This window comes from Cyprinus carpio, chromosome B5, assembly GCF_018340385.1.
Source record: "Cyprinus carpio isolate SPL01 chromosome B5, ASM1834038v1, whole genome shotgun sequence".
NCBI classification, from domain to species: Eukaryota; Metazoa; Chordata; class Actinopteri; order Cypriniformes; family Cyprinidae; genus Cyprinus; species Cyprinus carpio.
In genome coordinates, this window is record NC_056601.1 from 7491007 (window position 1) to 7513724 (window position 22718).

The 22718-nt window shown below is 35.5% G+C and overlaps 1 protein-coding gene across 3 annotated transcripts; it reads right to left on the minus strand.

Annotated features, from left to right (window-relative positions):
* Nucleotides 1-162: 162 nt before the first annotated feature.
* Nucleotides 163-21491, minus strand: npdc1b (neural proliferation, differentiation and control, 1b). 3 transcript variants are annotated; one of them, XM_042724014.1, is made up of 9 exons: nt 21190-21491; nt 9326-9472; nt 4728-4823; nt 3496-3720; nt 3300-3366; nt 3173-3203; nt 2955-3031; nt 1863-1962; nt 163-1680 (listed from the first exon to the last, which is right to left on the minus strand). In XM_042724014.1, the coding sequence occupies exons 1-9, from the start codon at nt 21272-21274 to the stop codon at nt 1603-1605; spliced, it is 906 nt and encodes a 301-aa protein (XP_042579948.1). In that variant the 5' UTR covers nt 21275-21491; the 3' UTR covers nt 163-1602. The 3 variants fall into 3 exon arrangements, with proteins under 3 accessions (XP_042579948.1, XP_018935813.1, XP_018935814.1); XM_019080268.2 differs by having other exon boundaries at nt 3119-3203; XM_019080269.2 differs by having other exon boundaries at nt 3119-3203; nt 4728-4820; nt 21190-21490.
* Between the last annotated feature and the right edge of the window lie 1227 nt (nt 21492-22718).

Sequence of the window (22718 nt, forward strand, 5' to 3'; positions counted from 1 at the left end):
AAAGTCTCCTTTATCAGTGTGTACAGGCTGAACTTCATTATACTTAAATACCCTTTGTAAAAGTCACATAAAAAGACTCAAGTGTCTCATGTTGTTTGTCTGTAAATGTCTTCACACAAAACACCTGGTAGGTTTAATATCAATGAACACAGGACACTATTATTTGAGCTGATATAAATATTTATTTCCTCTTTTATATATTCCATCTTTACATGCATGTCAGGCAATCTCAGTAGCTGAAAAAGGTTTATCGGGCTCAACTAAAGACCATCGTGACTTATTTTGAAAAGTGTAGGTCATATCAGAGGAAACATCCCCACAATGACTGTCTAACAGAACAGAACAATTAGAGTTTAAATTTGAAGGGCTTCCCTTTGCCCCAATGCAACATCGAAAGACTGAAGACACTGCCACGGCTTTTGACTAAAAGTTTCAAAGGTATAAGATCCAGAGGAACTTGAACGGATCCCCTGCAGGAATTACAGAAAATGCTGCACAGAAACCGGCTACTGTTGGCAGATTTCCTGAGAAACAGCAGCGAGTGACACGGGTTCCAGAATCAAACTATATCATGTTACCATTAGTGATCTAGCATAGCGTTTAACGCACATAGATCAGAGAATCCTGGCCTGTACACAATAGCAGCTATATACATGTTACGCTGCAAATCAGGGTTTGATACAAAAACTCCAATTTCATGTGTTTTTGCTCTATAAATGAACCAGAAATGCAGACTGACTTTCTTCATTACACAGCTTCAAATCATGCATAGTAGGACCATTCTGATTATACAGCGGCTACATAATATCATTTAGGGTTATTTTTGTGAGCACAATTATAAAAAAATATTAAAATCACCATTGGTATTTTAAAAAATACAGTCACAGACGAATTTGGTAGAAGAAACCATAAAATATGCTAATCGTATAATTTACGTTGCTCCTCAAGGGGAGTCAACTTCCACGTCCATTCTAAAGATGACTAGCGTTCGCAGGCAAGATATGTTCAAACAGTTAATGCTATAAATAAGTTTCCTTTCCATTGCACAGTACTCACAATATACTACAGAAGACGTCATAACAGAACTCAGCAATGACCTGATATTAAATGAGTCTTGAGCTGGTATCAAAAGCTTTTCGAGGATGCCCAGTCTCTTACGTACAGTATGTTTATAATGGACATTACTATCAAACAGGTCCAGAAGACGTAAGGAAAGAGACAGGAATATACAGGATGGGTGCAACTCTTAGTCAGAAATCCATGCAATGTTTTTACACATCTGCCGTTAAACTGAAAGATACTACAGCGCAGGGTCCTGGTCCGAAGGGGCTGGTCTTTAGAAATGATGCTTGTGTATGTGTGAATCCACATGTTAACAAGGTGAATTAGTTCTGTCAGTGTTGCAGTGCATTTAGTTTTCTGTTCATGGATGGAAGCTGCAACACCAGTGTCAACTTGTATTTAACAGCACAAAAGAAAAATGCTCTCAAATGTCCACATGAACCATGATGACCTTTGTGACCTTGCCTGAATGGATCAGATGAGGAAAGCACACCATTGTGATTTCATGCGTGAAGTGATGCATCCTCTGAGTACTCGTGTTTAGTTGTAACTTCTCTGCAGGTGAAGATAAAAGGTGGAGTCATCAAACAGTGGGTTCTTCACTTCCATTTCCCCGGTCTGGAAAGAGAAAGATACTTTCAAACACAGTGGCGCTACAGGAGACTTCAAACTGTAGCACAGTGGGTGACATATAATACCATCGATTACACCTGCAGGAGTCGTGATTTATGACAGCAATAAGTGAGATCTCTCTCATACGTGATCACTCAGAATTATGTATTGGAACATATTGCTCTTACTGGGGCAAGTCCTGGGCACTCATACACAGTGAAGTCTCCGTCTTCATTTTCCTCATCCGAAGTGGCTCCTGACTCAGGAATCTTGGAATCATTTCGTTGCCTGCATTATAACAAAACACAGAAGGCATTCCGCTGAGTTTTAAATAAAGATGTAAATAAAGTCAATGCATGAGTCAGTTTTGGTCAGAAAATAGGCTGATGTACTTAACCTGATAACACATTATTCACATTACATTATTTAATTTTAACCTACATATTTTAAAATATGCACAAAGAACAAATAAAATAAGACTTAAGCTTTTTTAAATTGTTTTATTATTATTGGTGTGGATACATTTTGTTTCTCTATTACCTGTTAAGTTATATAAGTTGCTCATGAATAATTTCTAATATTCCAGTGTTCCATTATTCATAATAGGGCCGTGGGATAATGTTAAATGACCGTGGGATAAGAAATATTGTTATCTGTTTTTAAATTTAAATGGACTAGATGACATAAACAATACCTTTCCAGAGTTTGGGATCTTTTTTTGTTGAAAGTCTCTTGCTAAGGCAGCAATTATGGGCTCAAAAATATTTTAAAAATTAATATTGTAAAATGTTATTACTATTGAAAATAACAATTTCTATTTGATTATTAAAATAAATAAATTTATTCCTGTGATGGTAGCACTGAATTTTCAGCAACCATTACTCTAGTCTTCAGTGTCACATGATCCATCAGAACCAAACCAAATCTTAAACAAATTGGAAGAAACATTTCTTGTCAACATTTTTAAATGGAAATTTAATTGGAAAAAATAGAGTAGAAATACAATATAAATTGAAATATAATAGAAATAGAAAGTCCAAAAGAAACAGCATTTGATTTATTTATTCTTTACTGTCATGTTTGACCAATTTCACACATTTTCTGAAAAAATAAAAATAAAATCTTTCAAAAAATAAAATCTTACTGACCCAAACTGTTGAACAGAAGCATATCTAATATACTCGAATTATTCCAAATCCAGGCATGCAGGATAAGGGTTGCTGGGAAATGTGTTGTATCTATGAAAGGCCGTTTATTCATTCTGTTTGCCAATCACTTACTTGAGTGACATCATTTGCTGCTTCTGAAGCTGAAAGTGGTACATCTGGGCACTCTGTGCAAGTGTTTTATCACCAGTCTAACAACAGAGTAACAGAAGACTGTGCATCACGAAACACACAGGAATGATGCTTTGCTTTTTTATGTGTATGTATGTTCTACTCACCATGCCACTATCATAAGAACTGGAACCTATTAACCCAAAAGCAGGATAACCAACCTTCTGTGCCAGACGACTGCCTCTCTGCATCCTGGGAAGAAAGCATCATCTTCAGTATCAATCAAGTCTACTTATTCATGCAGGTATTTGAACCAACAATGTTTGTTAAGATTATATAACATCTCACCTGACCCAACACACTCCGGTCAAGACCATGGCAACTGAGCCCACCATGAGAAACACACCCAAAAATACTAAAAAACAAGATAAAAAGATTGTCATGAAAAGTTTGAAGAAGCAAGAAGGAAAAGCACTGCAGTGACACAGTCCCCAAACTCATATACAATTATAAACATCAGCAAACAATATACAGTATAACGCACTGATGAAAGAGTGGTCCTCAGAAGGGTACGGGATGATAAAAGGGGCGCTATGCACAGCAGAGATAAAGGGAGTGTGTGAGGCTGGGCTGGTGGTAGAGGCGGCGGTGGTCAGGGCACTTGTCAGAGGCTGTTCTGATGTAGCAGCAGTAGGAGATGCCTCTGCTCCATGCTTACTGCTTGGCCAGGATCGATCCTCAGGGGCTTTGGAAGCAGCTGGAGAGGGGGCTGAAGAACACAAGAGATTGAAAAAAGAGTGTCACTATGAATGGAAAACCCTGAATTTACAATGTTTTTTTTATTTTATTTTGTGTTTTTATTTAATTAAAGTTTTTAACGATGTGGACTGGGTGGCAAATTATGGTAGCATACTTCACCACAAAAAAAAAGAAGAAAAAAAAAACCCTAATGCCTCATGTTGTTCTAAACTGTATGCTGTTATATGAAATATGCACTTTTTCTATACAACTTTATAATTTCATTGTGTCGGAAGCTATCAACTGTTCCTGCCAGAGAGTTTGATTGACAGGCAATCTGACCAATTATAAAGTTGAATCTGCCAATTTTCTCTGACAAAGAAACCAGACAGGAGAGTAGATTAACTTTGGTGAACTTGAACTTGAAAAACAGCGTCCATTGACATCTTTCAGTGACTGACTCAAGACCTTCTGATGTTTATTCATGTTTATTTTTCACGACACATCAAAGAGCCACAAAAAGATATTTACTGTTTGAAATAAAAAAAAAAGACAACATTTGAAAGCTAAGACTTTGTTTCATATTTAAAGTAACGTGCTCTGTCTCGTCTGTTGGTGTGTTGTCAGTTTTCGCGATATATTTTTGAATGTGTGAAAACAAGAGTTGTCGGACGAAGGGTCAATTGTTTTTTGTAGGAACACAGCTTAACTGAAGTCATTTTCTACTCAGAATCTTCCCCTGCTAGCTTACAAACCACATTCTTGCTCACGTTAAATTCAAATAGTGTCAGCCCTGTCATCAAACACTTGTCAGTTTGAACATAAATATTAAAATTTGCTTCTCACTGAAATCTATCGTGTGGCTTCAGAAACCCTGAGTGGACTGCAGTGCACATTTAGTATGTACTTGACATGTTCACTTTCATTATATGGAAAACTGGAGCAAAAAGACTTTCTCCTTTTATGTTTTGCAAAAGAAAGAAAGTTATACAGGTTTGGAATGACATAAGGGTGAGCAGGATTCCCATGCGACCTTACCTGAGTGTTTCATCTCTGATTCTCTGTGATGGCTGATGATGGAGGAGAGAATGTCTATCTCTTCATCCAGCTCTGGGAGATGGCTGACCTTGACTGCTAGTGCAAGAAAGTGGGACAGAGAAATAACATGAGAGTTACAAGAAAAAGAGGAAGGAGGAAGAGAGAGAATAAGTGAAAATCTGCAGTACTTACATTACTGTTCAAAAGTCTGGGGTCAGCAACCCCAGTTTTCTGGGGACCACAAAACCAGGCATAAGGGTCAATTTTTTGAAATTGAGATTTATACATCACCTGAAAGCTGAATAAATAATCTTTCAACTGATGTATGGTTTGTTAGGATAGGACAATATTTGGCCGAGATATATCTGTATTTGAATACCTGGAATCTGACGGTGCAAAAAAATCTAAATTTGAAAAAAGAAAAAAAAAAAACCTTCCAAATGAAGTTCTTAGCAATGCATATTACTAATCAAAAATTAAGTTTTGATATAATTACGGTAGGAAATTTACAAAATATCTTCATGGAACATGATCTTTACTTAATATCCTAATGATTTTTTGAATGAAAGAAAAAATTATCATTTTGATCCATAAAATGTATTGTTGGCTATTACTACAAATATACCCCAGCGACTTAAGACTGGTTTTGTGGTCCAGGGTCATATATTTGAAAGAAGTCCTTTATGCTCACCAAGGCTGATTTATTTAATCAAAAACACACTAAAAACTGTACTACTGTGAAATATTATTACAATTTAAAAGATGTGTTTTCTGTTGGCACCGATAGCCTATTGGGCATTGTGCCGACATAACACTGTTTTGCTACAGGCGTCCTGAGTTCAAATCTCTCTCTCCCCCACTTCACTTCCTGTCTGCTCTACACTGTCCTGTTGTAATAATGGCAGAAAAATATGTTTTCTTTTTATAATAAATTTTAAAATGTAATTTATATGATGACAAAGCTGAATTTCCTGTCTTCAGTGTCACATGATGTGTGTATGTGTGTGTGAGAGAGAGAGACAGAGATGCTTCAGCCATTCAACCATGAAAGTTCTATTTTTACCACCGTGAGCTAAATTTATTTGAAAGTGTCAGATTATTTACAGTATTTTCCACTCCAAATAATGTGGGAAACAGCCTTTGTTTGCTGTGGACTACACAGTTAAGGGATACAGTTTTGTCTACTGACCTTGTAATTTCATTAATAACCAGACTGGATAATGGGAATTGCAATTTGCATGTTTTATATTTGTAAACTTGCATAATTAAACACATAAATTAACACAAAACTAAACACATAAATAAAAAAATGCACATTAACAAATGTATATATAATATATTATAAATAATAAAATTAGGTAATTTTTTTTTTTTTTACAGAAAACACTCTGAACTGAACTCAGTGTTCTATGTAGTGTCTCATTTACTAACCGTGTACAGACATGTTTTTGTGTAAAACCTGTTTGGTGATGATTTCACACAGGAATCATGATTCATCAATAATTGCATAATTTATGAGAGTCCTAATGGGTCTCATTTTACTAAAAAGTGTTCTTGTGTGAAAAGGTTTTTCACGTCAAAATTTCTGTCACACTTTTTTGTAATGCCGATGAATCCAGACTATTCTACTGTAAGTGAAGGAGCAATAACCCACTGTTAAGAATTTACATAATGCATGCCTAGGGATGCAGCGATTAACCAGTTTCAAGATTAACCGCGCTTTAAAACGGCACGGTTAATTAATCGTAAAGGCTCCGCTACACTGAGTGTTTCTGTTGCATGGAACGAAACAGTTGCAACTTGCGCAAAACGAAAACAAAGTTACAGTAGCGGTGCACCAGCTTAAAATGCTGTGCTTATCAGAGACACGGAGGCTACTACACACACTAGATTAACTACAGTATGACAGAGGAACCAAACAGTGATTCTTTATTTTCACCAGAGAAATGACTGAAGTCGATAAAGTGGGATTATTTTGGGTACACAAAAAATGACATTTAAATATTGCCGTAAAAACTGCTGCTAAAGAGCGAATACACGGCTTTAAACTATTTTAATGCACAACGTGAAGGCAAGACTGCCGCGAATCTTTGGAGCATTCTGCCCGCTTCAGATCAGACAGAGTTGAAATAGTGCCGTAAGATCACATTTGTTTGAATTAATTAATTTCAACATTTAGCTACTTTAATTACTCGATCGGGAGAGAGAGAGCTACAGAGAGAGAAATATGTGTGTATGTGTGTGTGAACCTGGGTTTTTTTTTTTCCCACCATGTTTCCAGTTCTCTGCCTCAGGTCCAAAAGAAATGGAAAGAATGTACAAACTGAAAACACTAAATACTTTTGTGATCTACTTTCATTAGTTATTTTCAAAAGGGAAATAGTGACATACATGTTTACAAAGCAGAGGTCACCTTTTTAATTCCAATTGGAGAGATGGACTTTTGTTTGTCTTTATTATTATTATTTTGTCCTATATTATTGGTTACTGTGTTATTTCTGTTTCAAAAGGCAGCAATAAATAACACTTTAATATCTAAAGAGTTTCCATGTGACTTTAAACATTAATAATTTAGTGAAATTAATAAATGCACAATAATCGTCATAATCGTAAAACCGTGATTATTTCTCAGACAATAATTGTACCAACAAAATCTATAATCGTTGCATCCCTATGCATGCCCTAGCCATCTCCAAATAAGGGCTTTCCATACAACCTCTTTCTTGCACTCTTTATATCAGTCTAACAAAAAGGTTGTGTGAAAAATGTGTGAGGCCTCTAACGTCTCCTAAATGAACTGTAGAAAAGAAAGTGAGTTAAAATAGTAAGAAGAAAAGGCTGCTGTTCATACTCCTGCCTGTTGAATGGTATCGATTAGATGTGGACAACAGCACTGTTTAATTCCGATCAAATTATCGATCAATAATCTTTAGTTTGTAGTCATGATGAACTTTTTTTTTTTGGCTGAAAACAAAAATGAAATGCTTGTGGATATTTACATCTAACTGCTGCTTGCTGGTATGGTTAAAGCTAAGGCAGCATTTGTCAATCCCTACCACTGCAGTGTAGAAAGAGACTGCCTGAATTATTTCATTAGCCCCCCTCCTTCCTTTTGCATCTGCAGTAATGTGTGGGTGGAAGAGGGGGAGAGGGAAGCCAGACTGAAATGTTGCGAGGAGTGACAGGTCTTCCACTGCAGTCCAATGCATATGATGGGGAACCCTGAAAATGCTTCCTTACATTTTGAAATACTATGAATAAGATTAGCATGTGAAATTATCTGACAAAATCACTGTACACAGTTTTCATTGCTGCTACAAAAACATTTGCCAAAACAAACGTGTAAAATGTGTGTACGACCAAAGACAGTATACCAAGATGGTTTAATAATATTACTATGAATGGGAAAAAGTGCAACACGCAACATGGTGGAAAAAGTCCACTTTCTAATTAAAAAGAGCTAATCACCAATTAGTAAAGCCATCATGTCAATGCATTAGAATCTCCAGTTCTCACAGAAAGTCAGCTTCCTGAGATGCATGCATGCGCATGACCAACCTGAATTAAACGCTTCTTAAAAGCTATTTTATCATTAGAAACAACATTTATGGCCCTATGAAATCTGTTTTATTTTTTTCCAATTTCATTTTTTTTTCTATTTTTAATTTTCCAGACTCTGTTTTAATGGTTAAATTACATTTTTATTAATAAAAAAGCATGTCTAATTAATGAAATTGAAATCAGGAACTTAAACAATTTAACAGCAATTTATTGGAAGTATAACAAAAATTGGCAGTATAAAATGTTTTATTTATTTTTTTCTAATTCATTTTTATTTTTTTCTTTATTTTACCAAATACTGTTTTCTATTATTTTTCTGGTTTCCATTTTAATGGTTTCACTAAATTTTAATAATCAAAAGCATCTATAATTAATTGATTTTATAAATACAAATATCATTTTCTTTATTTTTATTTGGAAATACTATGATGTGTATATAATTTTTTTTTATAATAATCATTAATAGTAGTTATACTATCATTACTTTAAGTAATATATTTGTCACAGTTGCTGTCAAGAACTTTAGGTTTCTGACTGTATATGATATGGCTACAGTTTTTTTCAAAGGAAACAGTAAAATGCTCATTAAGTGACTCCCAGAGCAGTTCTAGAAATTATGTTTATTATGTGTTTATGTACACATGTATATTGAGGCTGCAGAGGCTGAAAACATTGTGAGCATCACGCGCGCTTCAGTATTGATAAATGAAACCGTACGTCTATGCCATTCATTCACATAGAGGCATGCAGAACTTTTTTTTTAGAACTTTTTTTTTGTGACTTAATATAGACACTAGTCCATATTGCATTTTGATTTAACTATACCAACCTACTCTTGATTTATCTTGCTGCTGATTTGAAATATGAAACTGAGAAATGACTTGAAATAATACGTTTGGCAAACTTCAGTTTTTCCCTCTTCAATTAGATAGAAGTTGGTTTTGCATGTCTGAAATAGCTGTCCAGATCTGTTGGAAATATGCCCGTCAAGTGACCAGACTTTTCTGAAAGGCACTTTTGTAGGACTCAGTACTCACCAGGGTGATTTCGTCTCCTGATCACACACTTCCCTCGTTTGTTCTCCAGAAATGGGTCTAGGCATGGGCCGCAGTGTGAAGAGCCAGGCTGGCAGAAGTGCCGTCGCTCCCGGGCACAGTCTAGACTCCGAGGACAATGTCCCACAACTATAACAGAAAAGACAAAGACAGTGATAACTGAGGTTGTCTCACGTTAATGATCATTATTTTTCAAATTGTCAAAATGGCCTGACTGCTGATATCTGAATCCATGAATGCAAAATATAAATAACTCAAATAAATGAATTATTTCACCCTAAAATTACATTAAAAAGATGCAAGCACATTAACAAAATTCTCTTGGATCTCTAAGTCTAACTTGAGATGCCTCAGAGTGAATGAGCTGCAGCTTGAGTGATCCTCACATAGTATTGTTAGCTTCCACTTGTACAACAAGAACATGTCAGGATATTTGTCATACAGAATAATTGCATAAACAGCTAACAGTAATCAGGTTGATTATGTAAAAATAGCTCTCTCTGATCTAGTGTATGTGTCTTGTTACTGTTATGATGGAGAGCTCAGGAACAACAGTGCATCAATAAAACAGCAGTGCAACTGTACGTGGGCACTGCTGCTGAGGGCAGAACTGGGGCAGCAGGTCGAAGTGCAGAGGAGATCCAACACCCACAAGTATTAAATTATGTCCGAGAACAACAAAGTAGTCGTGTGTCTCTCTCCCACTGATTGTCAGCAGGGACTCATGCTAAGCAAATGTTCATCATAACACCAGAAGTGCAAGAATCATTCTAACGAACATTGTTGGTGGAGATTGTAAAGCTTATTGGTATTCAATAGGGAGATCTGAATAATAAATAATTATTATATACATCTTTACAAGATAAACTTATTCTAATTTGAGTGCCTTGTGGCTGTTTTATGCTTGAGGCATAAATGCAAAAATGTGTTCTATGTGAAAACGGGTCTCATGTAAAATAGAAAACTGGTTGAAAATATATACAGGGAAACATATCTATTTCACAAGGTGCCAATTTCGTATGAATTCATTTAATTTGAATTATACAAAAATGTCAGAGTTGTAGAAAATAGTAAGCATTAAGGTTCTTCCCCACCCCTTAATATACTTTAATTGTCACTGAGGTTTGAGCAAGTCGTAGGAAAACATACAAAATATATTGTATCTTAATTATCGTAATTTTGCCAAAATGTAAAAACATTACAAATTAAATCAAAACAGTTGAATATTGCTATCCTAACTATGCATGATTGCATGGTGATTTGCATTTTTATTAGCATTTGAGAACTGGGGGTGGGCAATATACCCGTAGACATAATTGACTCGTAGAAATTTGTCAACTGGTAGAGATTTTGGACTGTCGTCTCTCTTGCTGTTACACGGTCATGTGATGTTGCTGTGCTATGTGGTCATATTGTTTGCACACATTTTTAAGCATTGCGGTTTAGAAACAAGTGTTTTTAAGCCTTTGAAATGCAATCAGCTGCGAAAAAGAAACTCATTTTACACATGCACGTGAAGACGGTGCTCATAGAGTGCAGGAATATTGAGTAATTTTTTCCACTTTATAGGCCTTGAACTGTTAAATACACACACTTTTATGTGTCAAAATGCCCGTCTTTGCAAGTATTCTCATAAACAAAGTAGGTCTTAAGTGAAAGCCAACAGCTGAGAAAGAAAATACATGTCTAACAGTATATTGAATCCGGGTAGCTCTTAAAGTGCCAGCAGTTAATATTCCTGCTGTCTGTCATTCATGTTACTCAAACTACAAAAGAGAGAAAATCTCTCACTGGTCTTAAATAAATCTCTTTTGTAACTTTAATAATAAGAAACATATACTTAATTTACACACAGTAAAGAATATGCGTTTTTATACATTTGATTACTTTATAAAATATATGTAGCATGTCTTATTTATTTGTTCTACTGTTGTTTTTTTGTTCTATTGCTTGTAATTAGTTTCTTATCCTTATTTAATCGCTGACTGTTGTCTTCAGTGTTTTTATTTTATTTTATTTAGGCTATTATTTTGTGATATTGACACGGTATCAAATATTTTGATATCAAAAAGATCACATTTAAAGCAAAAATAACTAGCCTATATTGTGAATGTGATTTTTATTGTTACCATGAAATAAAATTATTCATATCGTGATATAAGATTTTGGACACATCGTCCACCCCTACTGAGAACTATAGCAGAATTGTTGTTCATAAATATATAAAAATATAATTTAACATAAGTGTCTTTGATCTTATTCCTTTTTCTTACAATTTTATAAATGCAATAATCCATTCAAAACCATGTACTACAATGATTCTGACAAGCCTATGGGGGATTTTGGCACTTCATTGCATGTTGTGCCTATAAGAACACCTCTCATGTATGGTAAAATCATCGTAATGCACAGCCTTGAGTTCTACTTCTGAAAGACTCTGAAACCTTGGCTCCTGTTTCCATAACAACTGCTATGGCAACTGAATAGGTGTGACATCATCAGGTGTGAGTCACTGCCAATGCAGCAGCTGAAAAGGGGGCGGGGATGAACTCTTCTGAACCAGAGCCAGTCATGGGAGACAGTGAAGGAAATAAAACACAACAATTTACAATATGTTATAAAAATTGTATTGTTTCAAAATAATTTATTGCAATGTGCAATATAAAAGAACTGTGCATCATACCTAAATGTATTCATCCCATATGTACCACATTGCTTTCAGAGTCATGTACAGATCTGTGTCACCTTATTAATTGCTTTTGATTTCAATGCTCAAACCAACAATCAATGCCTTGCAATTTGCTTTTTACTGGAACTGCGAATAAGTGCACAAATGTGAAGAAGTAGCTCATTGAACCTACAATGCATCAGCATTGATGGTTTTTACCAGAATCTCTCATTGTCACTGCACTGGAGGTGATGCACACAACGGTTTAAATTAGAGCTGTTCTCCGTTGTCAGATCTTAATTTGATTAAGAGAGCAACATTAGCTTTTTTATGTGAAAGTCTCTCAATCACACATATAGGCACACTTATGTATGCTGCTGCACAAACACACATTCATTTCCTGCCCTTTATCACTTTTAAACACAACAATGTAAGAATCTCTTTCTACATCACTTCCTCAAAACATATGGTGATGGCTATCACAAATGCATCTGCATGTGACCATCTTAATCAAACCATGTGAATGTAGATAATGTCAAGATACATAAAGATGTGTCAAGATAAATATAAATTTTCTATTCTTTCTTTTTCTGTTCAGTTTCATTTGATCCAACTATGTTTGAACACACATCCAAAAAAAATGCTTTAAACCAGACTACTCAAATTCTACAGGGCTTTCATAAGACCAATTAGCCCACTAGTCCTTCAGATATCCAGATGACTAGTTAATATTTTCAATATTTAGATTTGCACATACTTAACCCAGACAATAAGTTCTGTCGCAGTTTTGTAAGACTTTGTAGTTAGAAGTGAAGGAGGGAAATAGATCACACACACACACACACACACACACACACACACACATCGCTGCTATGGAGCACCACTATCATCTCTCACTCCATCCTGCTCCTGCAAACTACCAACAAAGGCCAAAGTGGCTCTGCTGAGGGTGGAATGTGTCGGCGCCTGGCCACAGTTCAGACATGCCTCAAGGTGACCCAGTCATGCTGTGCAGCAGAGTAAAGATGACACTCATCTAGGACAGACTGAAACAGGCCCCAAAACATCACTGACAGAAGGATAATTTCTAGATTTAGCTAAAGGCAGAGCTGTTTTTTTGGCATATTGTATTTTAAACACAGCAGGGATTTGTATAATTTATCATCACTCTAAAACAGGGATTCCCAAACTTCTTTGTCAGCTAAAATCATTTAAACTCATTTATTCACAGTAATAAATAACAGCATGGTATTTTAAGTTAATATTTCAATAATTTAATAATTTAACAGCACATTTGCATATTCACAGTTCACTGATGATGGTTAATGGTCACATGACAAGCAGGTAAAATATTTTGTTTATATATATATATATATATATATTATATATATATATATATATATATATATATATATATATATATACACCCAACCCCAGTTTGAGAAACTTAATTTTGGGAAAAGAGGTATATGTAGTTTGAGAATGTCGGATAAAGTTCTGTCAAAAATGAACAATATATAATATAACAATATAAATACTACAATTAGGGCTGCACAATAAATCCTATTTTATTGTGATTACGTTTAATTTAGATTAGGTATTTGCATTATCTTGCATTAGTTACAAGCCTTCACAAGCTTTCATGGTGGCAGTTGCCATATGTGTATACCAGAGAATTTTCTGTTCAGTGGTTTACTTAATCTTCTTAACCTGGCAACCATGCCCACATGCTCTCTCTGCATTATGGAAAACGCACTGATCATATGAAAACACTGCAACTCCACTGCAATATTTTGAAGTGCTATATAGTCAGTCGATTTTCTTTCACATGGTCATTTGCAACTAATCCTGTGAGCAAATACTGCAAGTTGATGTGTGCTTAAAGTGCAATAATTCTGACAAAATGTAAAATAAATAAATAAACATACCAGACAAAAATCATGGTTAATAATCATCGTTATATTTCTTGAACAAAATAATTGTGATTAACTCTTTAAAAGGATAGTTCACCCAAAAATGAAAATTCTGTCATTAATTACTCACCCTCATGTCATTCCAAATCCGTAAGACCTCCGCTCATCTTCGGAACACAAATTAAAATATTTTTGATCGAATCTGAGATCTCTCTGACCCTCCATAGACAGCAAGGATATTAACACGATCAACGCACAGAAACATAGCAAGGACATTGGTAAAATAGCCCATGTGACATCAGGGGTCCAACTGTAATTTTACAGAGTTACCGTCTTCCACGATTTTGGAGAGTACCCAAGAATACAATCAGCGTTGTTTATTACAATATACACAAATAAAATAAAATATAAAATCCTGTAATGGGCTGGCCTGCTTTGGCATTAGATGCTGAAACAGTCTCCAGCATCTCCGCAACTCTACAGAGGATAAATGGTTTGGAGAACGGAAAATAAAATAAAATAATGAATAATAGCAGAGTGTTTTTGTCAGCCTCTGCCAGTCACTTGCTATTTATATAGAATTCACTCTCTCTGGCTTCACAGAGTAAATGGACATCCTGAATGAAGTTGCCATCCACCAGTGTTTTAAGGTAGGTTTGTTTATCTTTTTAATTTGGATCGACAAAGCCATGTAAGCTTTATACAGGTGCAACACATTTACTTATATTGTCACTATGTTTCCCACGAACTTCAATTGGATGTCTTGTGAATCATTATTCGCCTAGCAACACCATTCAGTGAGCACAACAGAAAAAGGAATGATGTTGTTATTCTTTGCTCCAGACTATGGTAGTCTTTCGGAACTCCCTGTATGTACACTTGCTTCTCAAAAGTTTGAAAAACACGTTGAAGTAGTGTGGACTGCATGTTGTCAGTCTCAAGGACTTTGTGCTCTATGTGACATGACAGGCTGACTGAGGAGGGCACAGAGCAGAGAACAGAGCTGCGGGTTTTTTCTTGTCTTTTGGAGGTAATGAGCGCCTTGAACTCTCTCATTGTGAAATGTCAAAAAATATTATTTTTGAAATGTTAAAAATAAAATTGCAGCAAGTCAATACAAATCCCCATTTAAAGCTGACTCATACTGTAAGAGCACAGAGCAAAATAAATAGCTACAGTCCTGTCGCTTCTAATCATTTAAGTATTTTCCCTGTTTCCAGAGGTTTTATGCTAATGCTAATCCTTTCCTTGTAAACTGCTAAAAAGTTTAATTGCATATTTTGCAGCTATGGGAAAAGTACCTTACAGAAAAGTGAAGAAAGAAAAATGTAAGACATTAATGTAAAAAATACGGGTTGGATGTTATAGTGCACTGTTCAAAATTTTTAAGGTTGGAAAGTTTTTTTTAAGAAATCCCAGGTCAGAAAATATTCTAACATGTTAATATGGCGCTATAAGACTAATATTTCTTTTTATCAATGTTGAAATCTTTGCTGCTTAGAATTTTTTGAGGAAACTGATGCTTTTTAAAGGATTCTTTAGAAAGACTCTTTTGTAATATTAAATGTCTTTATTATCACTTTTGATCAGTTTAATGCATCCTTGTTGAACAGACATTAATAAAAATAAATAAATAAATAAAATGCTGACCCCAAATAGTTTTAATTTTGGAAGCCATTTTTAATTTAGTATTAGTCTTATTCTTGTCTCAAATGTAAGTTTTAGTTATAATCATGTTTAGTCAACCTTGTCCTGTTTTTGTTTTAACATTTTAGTCTTGTCTTTTATCGTCAAAGAAATTGCCTGTTGATATAGTCTTCATAGTTAACGTTTATTGACCTTGTTGTTTTAATCATGGGAAAAAAGCTTGTCAATTAATATTTTCATCATAGTTTTTCATTAACGAAATTAACACTAACCCCAAACTATTTAACAGTAGTGTATGACCTCATAACCTTGGTGTAAAATGTTATGGTAAAATTTGAATGTTGACTGAATGATAGAAACAGAATTACAAAACTAAATACTTATTCAAATACATTTCAATGCTTCTAAAACAGGTAGCCATGCACATATTCACGTCATTGGTTGATCCAATGTTGTTAAGTCCGGCCCACTGTGATTGTTCAAAAAAAAACAGACTGCATTTCTATTTGGCGCAGCTAATGGCAAAGAAATGACACACTATATTATTTAAAGGACTAGCAATATAATTTTAAAAGATAACCTCTTAAAGCAGTCACTTTACAATCTTAGCATTTTCATGAAACATCACAGTTTGGTCAATACACATGAGGACAGAGAAACACAACATCTCCTATAAATATATAACAGTGTTGCGACGATTAACATTATTATTGACCAACTCTGAACACAGTGAAACAGCCCATTTAGTGAGAGTGGAGTCCAGAAATAATATTCTTTCATCAAATGCTGTCACGATGAACTGTGAATAACATAAAAAATGAAACATCTTCTTTTTTTAGCCACCTCACTCTCTTACATCACGTCTGTTTCCTGGCCTCAGACTGGTGCTCATTTGTGAATACATTTGTCTTATTCAGGGCAGACATTAGGTGGCCAGTCTTCTTTCTAAATTAGTAATGAGCTGAAATCCATTGTGTCACTTAGAGGGGAAATGTAATTATCCAATTAATCAACAATGTGCAGTAAAAACATGACATGCATCTATAATTGTCTCAGTCTGACAATATGAGCACCAATATGACACTTAAAATAGTACATTTATGTGCAATGCAAAACAACTTCCTCTCTCACATATTCTGTCCTTGACTAAGCTTATCACAGAATATGCCACTTCAGGATAAAACCTCTACCTCTAGATCTAAAAGCAATAAGGACTGCAGAGAGATTGCTGGGCCACTAGGAGAGTATTCTCATATGAACATGACCTTATCTGACACATGTGCAGCCCTCCAGCCACTCTGCAGACATTGTATTGTTCCTTCAAAAAGGAGCCAGAGAGATTTCACACATGCACTATATCAGTGTCAGGATATAAGAACATTTCTGAGATTGTCAGGTGGGTCTCATGTCACTGAGAACATCTTAATTAAGCACAGAGAGAAAGTTGCTTTTAATCCTGACAATTTCATCCACATGGGAAATTATTTTATTACATAATTAAACCTACACGAATCTGTGTTAATAACAATTATCCTGGATGACTGATTACCATATTATGAGATGGAGAGTAAAGGATATATTTTATATTAGTAGTAAATTTTTTGTCCTTAAAAGTGTTTAGCAATAAAATGTTAAAAAAATACTGTTATAGAAGATTTATATTTAAAATAAATATAGTTATTCTGAACTTTATATTCATCAAAGAAAATAAATAAATAAATACATGGTTTTCACAAACATATTGTGAATTTCAATTTTCAGTCGAGTTAATGTTAATAATAAAATGTTTTGAGCAGTAAATCAGCAAATTAGACTGATTTCTGCAAGATTCTGTGACACTGAAGACTGGAGTAATGAAAATATAGCTTTGCCATCACATGAACAAAATTCACAAATAGTATATATTAAAATAAAATAATATATTTTAAATCGTAATAATATTATACAGCATTGCTGTCTTATGTTTTGATGCATGAAGAAACTTATTTTAAAAAATATTTTAAAAACATAAAAAAATCTTTCTGACCCTAGACTTTTGAACAGTAGTTTTCCTTTCATAAGAAAGATTTTTCATTTGATATTTATGTTCCTCTCATACTCCCTAACATTTCATGATCCTGGGATCATTCCCAAACCTTGCTGACTTTCCTTTAAATTACCTCAGAATCCATATTTAGAGGTCTATAGCACTGATGTTCTGAGCTGTATCCCTCAGCAGCATCCCTAATAATACATTCTCTAAATTGCCTTATGCTCTGCTGAAAAAGGTTTGGAATATTTATCTTTGATCTATTAAATGTTGCATTTTTCTCTTATTTAATTTTCGCAATGTTGCAATTTTTCAACTAATATATTTTAATAATAAAACAAATAATTAAGATTGTTAAATTTGATTCAATTGTGTCAATAGACAGTGACCATGTTTTTGTGAATTTAGCATGCTGGGAGATTCCGACTGTAAATATTTTCCTGTCAAACATGTTGCTATGATACATGTCAATGTGTGAGCTGCTGTTCACCCATATTTAGTGAAGAACAGGTATTTAATTACTTAAAAATGAAGCATTTTTTGCTGCAGTGGGTCTCTGATGGTTAAAAGAGAGAGAACAACATGAAAAAATAGAAAATAGATAAGCAAAAACAAATAATACAGAAAGCAGAATGCAAAAAAAAAGGTGAGAGGGGAAAGAACAGAGAAAGAAAAAAGAGAATAATAGCTTCGAGTGAAAGAAAGCAGCATAACAGACAGTTTGAGAATATTCATGATGGATGATTTCTATGGTGCAGCTTTTGAGTGGCAGCTGTAACCTTTGTGTCTCAATAACACATTTCTCTATTGTGTCCCATTCTTACAACAAAAGAAAGCAGCAAAACTGAAACAATGAAAAGTGACAGAACAACTGAGTTATACTTATTATACCAGACATCTCTCTTGCTGTCAAAATATATGCAAAGATTATAGAGCACGAGAGAAAAACACTCAACTTGACGGCAGATCTCTTCACTCTCAAAGTGGTGCGGTGCAAATTTTAGATTAAGGCTTCCACTTTGAAGCGAGATTAAAATGACAGAACAATCTGCAGTCTCACATGCACAAGCGCACAAGGATTACAGTCAACCCGACGGGCTGCTTAAAACATCTCACACTCTTTCACGGCAGCTTAAGTCTGACGTGACTTCAAGTCACACAAACTCATGCACACATGCGAGATCACAACTCAAACACACAGGGAGCAGTTAGACACAGAGAGAAGCTACTAAAGAGAGAGAGACAAACTGGAAATGAGAAAGACTTCATGCACTATTAAATCAGAGCATCTCGTATAGAAGGCAACATCGGTAAAAGGCAAGCACCAGAAAGACAGACTCAGATATTAATTTCATTAATCTCTTTAGATACACGACTTCTGAGAGCTTAAATAAAGGCCTTGAGCCATGTGAGCCATGTGGCATAATTCTAAATACATTTTATACACTGCAAAAAAACAATTTCAATCAGTATTTTTGTCAATTTGTTTTAATACAATATTTTATATTACAGATCTATCTTACGCAGCTTTTGCTTCACAAGATGTTAATTGATAGACTGGAGTCATGTGGATTATATGTGAATTAATGCAACATTTTTATAAGCTGTTTGGATTCTCAATGGTAGGATGAGGAGAATTCACTGGTGAACAAACAAACTCATCTACATTTTGGGTAGCCTGGGGGTGAGTTTTTGGCTGAAGTGTTCAGGATATTTAGCTTAAATATTTACACTGGCAAAACAAGATAAACTGATTACGACCTTTTATCCAGTGTATTATTCAGCTTATATTATTTCGTGTAGCCCTTGAAATCCTTATCCAGAACTGCCATTCACTTATTTCTCTCTTTTTATTCCTCTCTTTGGCAATAGCAACAACACCTACCTCTTCCCTCTGCATCTAAATGATCTATATTATATCTCTGTGGTTGCATAACTGCTTCTATACAAGTTCTCTGAAAGAAGAACCATTTAGAGTGCTCATTTTTGAAGGTTACTTAAATTGTCTTCTTTCTCATTAGATGGTCAATTATCAAGTTCACAGCTCCTCTACAGTGTGAGCAAATCCCTGACAACTCACAAGAGCCTAAATAAGATGTTTTTGCTTCTGATTAAATATCATCTACCACGGTCACAGTCACTTTATGCAGCTTAAACTCATCTGTTTTTAAACTAGTACAGCACAAAAATGAAACGGTTATGGCCAATAACGGCAAATAATACAATTCTAAACTATTTTTACTATTTAAATAAATTAAAGAATCAGTTTTTAAGAGTTTTTTTTAAACCATTTTTTTTTTGTATCGTTACAATGTTGATAGTATAAATAAATGAACGATGTGTATTAATTTACCGTGTCACCTGCACCAAGATATGCCCATTTATTTGTCAGCAAAAAGTTTTGACACCTCCAGGGCTTTTGTAAAAACTACATGTAGCATTTTTGTAGCCCTACTCATGGATAGTTTAATCAAACCCAGTGCATTATGGGTGTTGAGGTTTACTATTTTTTCTTTTTCCGTTTCCTCTAGTTGTGTAGCACCGATTTTAAAAAAACAACAACATCTTGTTGGCAGTGAATTACCTCTTTAAAAAGAAATCTAATCATTTCAAAATGTTATAAGAGTATTTAGGCATCCCTAGGAATACAGACATATTAAGGTAATACAACTTTTTTTGTGTATTCTATAATAATTTATCCTTTCAGCTGCTGAAAATATACGACAAGAATTAAATAAATATCCTTTTTAGCATTAGGTGTGAGTTGTGGGTGTTGGGTATTGCAGAATGAAAAAAGTATTTTGTTTTTTGGTTTTTCTTTTGTTTAGTTTCTGTATTTAGTCTTGTGATTTGAGGGACTCTAGTGGCCATCATGTTCTACATTCTTATTGTTCTTATTTATAGCCCAGACCTGAGTGGCAGGCGGGACGTGTCAGGGTCTGGAGTTCTCATTCCTGTCTGCTGATTGCCTGTTTCCATTACACAACACTGAGGGGTTAAAGAATAGCCCTTGGGGTGTGCGTGTCAATAAATGCTATGACGTTACCAGGACATTAACGGCATATCTTAAGTGCATAGTGGGAAACTCATGATGACATCAAAACAATTTGAATGCACCCACGAGTGCGCACATTTCCCAAAATGGACACACATGTGGATAACAGGGGGTCCACATTTCTCCACCTGCGTCACAGAGCACCTCTTCTCCCTGTACCATAACATTTGATTACATCTCATATAGAGTTCAAACAGCAGAATAATTAATTTAAATCAAAGACAATTCTAAGAATCCTGAATTCATTGAAAATGAAGAACCTTCAGTCACTGAATGTAAGCAAAAACATTCTACTACTATTAATTATTTTAAATAAGTCTGATTTAAATATACATGAATAGTCTAATTATGACTTTTACAAACACTTGCAGTGCACACGTGTACAGAGAACAAGCAAAATATACAAAATACATCCCCACTATGTGGCTACACAAGCTGTTTTAGGCTATATAAATAGCCAGACTGTTTATTTAACCCCAGATACCAGTCTGGCATTACGTTACCCATAAACAAGTTTAATTAAACGTGGCTTACCTGCCATTGCAGCGCTGACGGCGACTGTTGTGATGAGGAAAGCCTCGGTGAGTAGTGAGGCCCACGGTGGGCTCAGTGATCGCATCCTTACGAACAGTACAACGGCCCGGGGATCCGGGATTTATCATTCCCCCGTCCCACAGTTGTTAAAAATCTTTAACTGTAATCTCTGAGCAATGACACTCAAGTGTGACGTCGGTAAGATGTGATCAGATCATTCAGTGCGCGTCCACCGCCGATGCTGATGCTGATGCCTGTGCGCTGCTTGAGATGATGAACTCTCTCTCTCTCTCTCTCTCTCTCTTTCTCTCTCAGCGAGGAAAATACCCAAGCTGAGCGCAAAACGATGTCGTCATCACGTCAGGATGATTTTTTTTCCCCGGTCCCCCTAAAGTAAAGGAATATTTTAACAGGTGCATGTTGGGGATAATAACGCTGTGGGAGGATAACGCCAAATAGGGAGTTTGGAGTGGAAATATGTCGAACAATTAATGAGCCAAATGTTAAAATGTCACGTACCGGTATATATGTAACCCATATACCTAAATATTGAAATAATATGTGACCCCGGACCCAGGGGCGTAGTGTACAGGGGTGTAAATTTCGTCTAACACTTGGGGGGGAGGGGGGGTTTTATTAAGAGCATTTTTTTATGGGGAGAAATTTTTTAAGTCTAAAATTGTACTTGTAAGGATATGTATACACAGAGCAAAGGAAAGTCTTACTACTATTAGTGGAGCAGGGAGACCGTGCCAAATTAAACAAGTCACGCTGTTGTGGTCGCACCGTGACAGCGCTCGTGTCCATTAGATTCATCAGTGTTGCCAAGTCCACGGTTTTCTCGTGGAAATGGGCTACTTTATCCCTGTTGCCGCGGGTTGTTTTTCATGTCTGCGGGTTTAAACGACCCCAACAACGTGTATTTTAGACCCTGGAACGCGAATTTGCTGGGGAACCACCCTCGAAACTCGGTTAGTTTGGGAAAGTTTTGGGGTGGTTTGAGTAGCAATTGGGCGGGTTTTGTTGTGAAAACCTGGCAACCCTTTCCGTCAAGCAGGGAAAGTTATTATTGCTAGCGGACTCACACTCATCGAAAAATACATCATGTATTAAAGAGAAAATAATCACTTCATCCGATGTTTAAGTGAATAAAATAGCCTTGACAGCCTTACTTACTGGAGTTCCACAACTATTGACTTTTCTCTCACCGGACCTATGCGTGTGTAGGTGATGTAAAAGAGGAAAGCGGGAATTTGGACCAAAGCACTGTGAGGCAAGGGAGGGGGAGATTCAAAATATTTCTAAACTTAAAACGCATTTTTGCCCCGTTTGTGTTGTTTTATTACCTACACAATTATTTAAAGTATAAAACACTGTTATTTACCATACACAGCGTGGTTTTTAATCATAATTTTAGGGGGGACAACCCTCATATAGGGGGGTGGGGGGTCCTGTCTCCCCCGGGATTTCCGCCTATGCCCGGACATAGCACGTGTATATTTGTAGCAATAGCATTGCATTTTTTTCTT

What these genes read in the sequence shown, in the direction of transcription:
- npdc1b (XM_019080268.2), bottom strand. Translation starts at nt 21,274, where the DNA reads ATGCGATCACTGAGCCCACCGTGGGCCTCACTACTCACCGAGGCTTTC. An exon ending in CAGGAGACGAAATCACCCTG is followed by an intron (nt 4,824 to 9,325) that starts GTGAGTACTGAG and finishes TTCTTGCACTAG; the next exon opens with CAGTCAAGGTCAGCCATCTC. An exon ending in TGAGGACCACTCTTTCATCA is followed by an intron (nt 3,367 to 3,495) that starts GTGCGTTATACT and finishes CTTGTTTTTTAG; the next exon opens with TATTTTTGGGTGTGTTTCTC.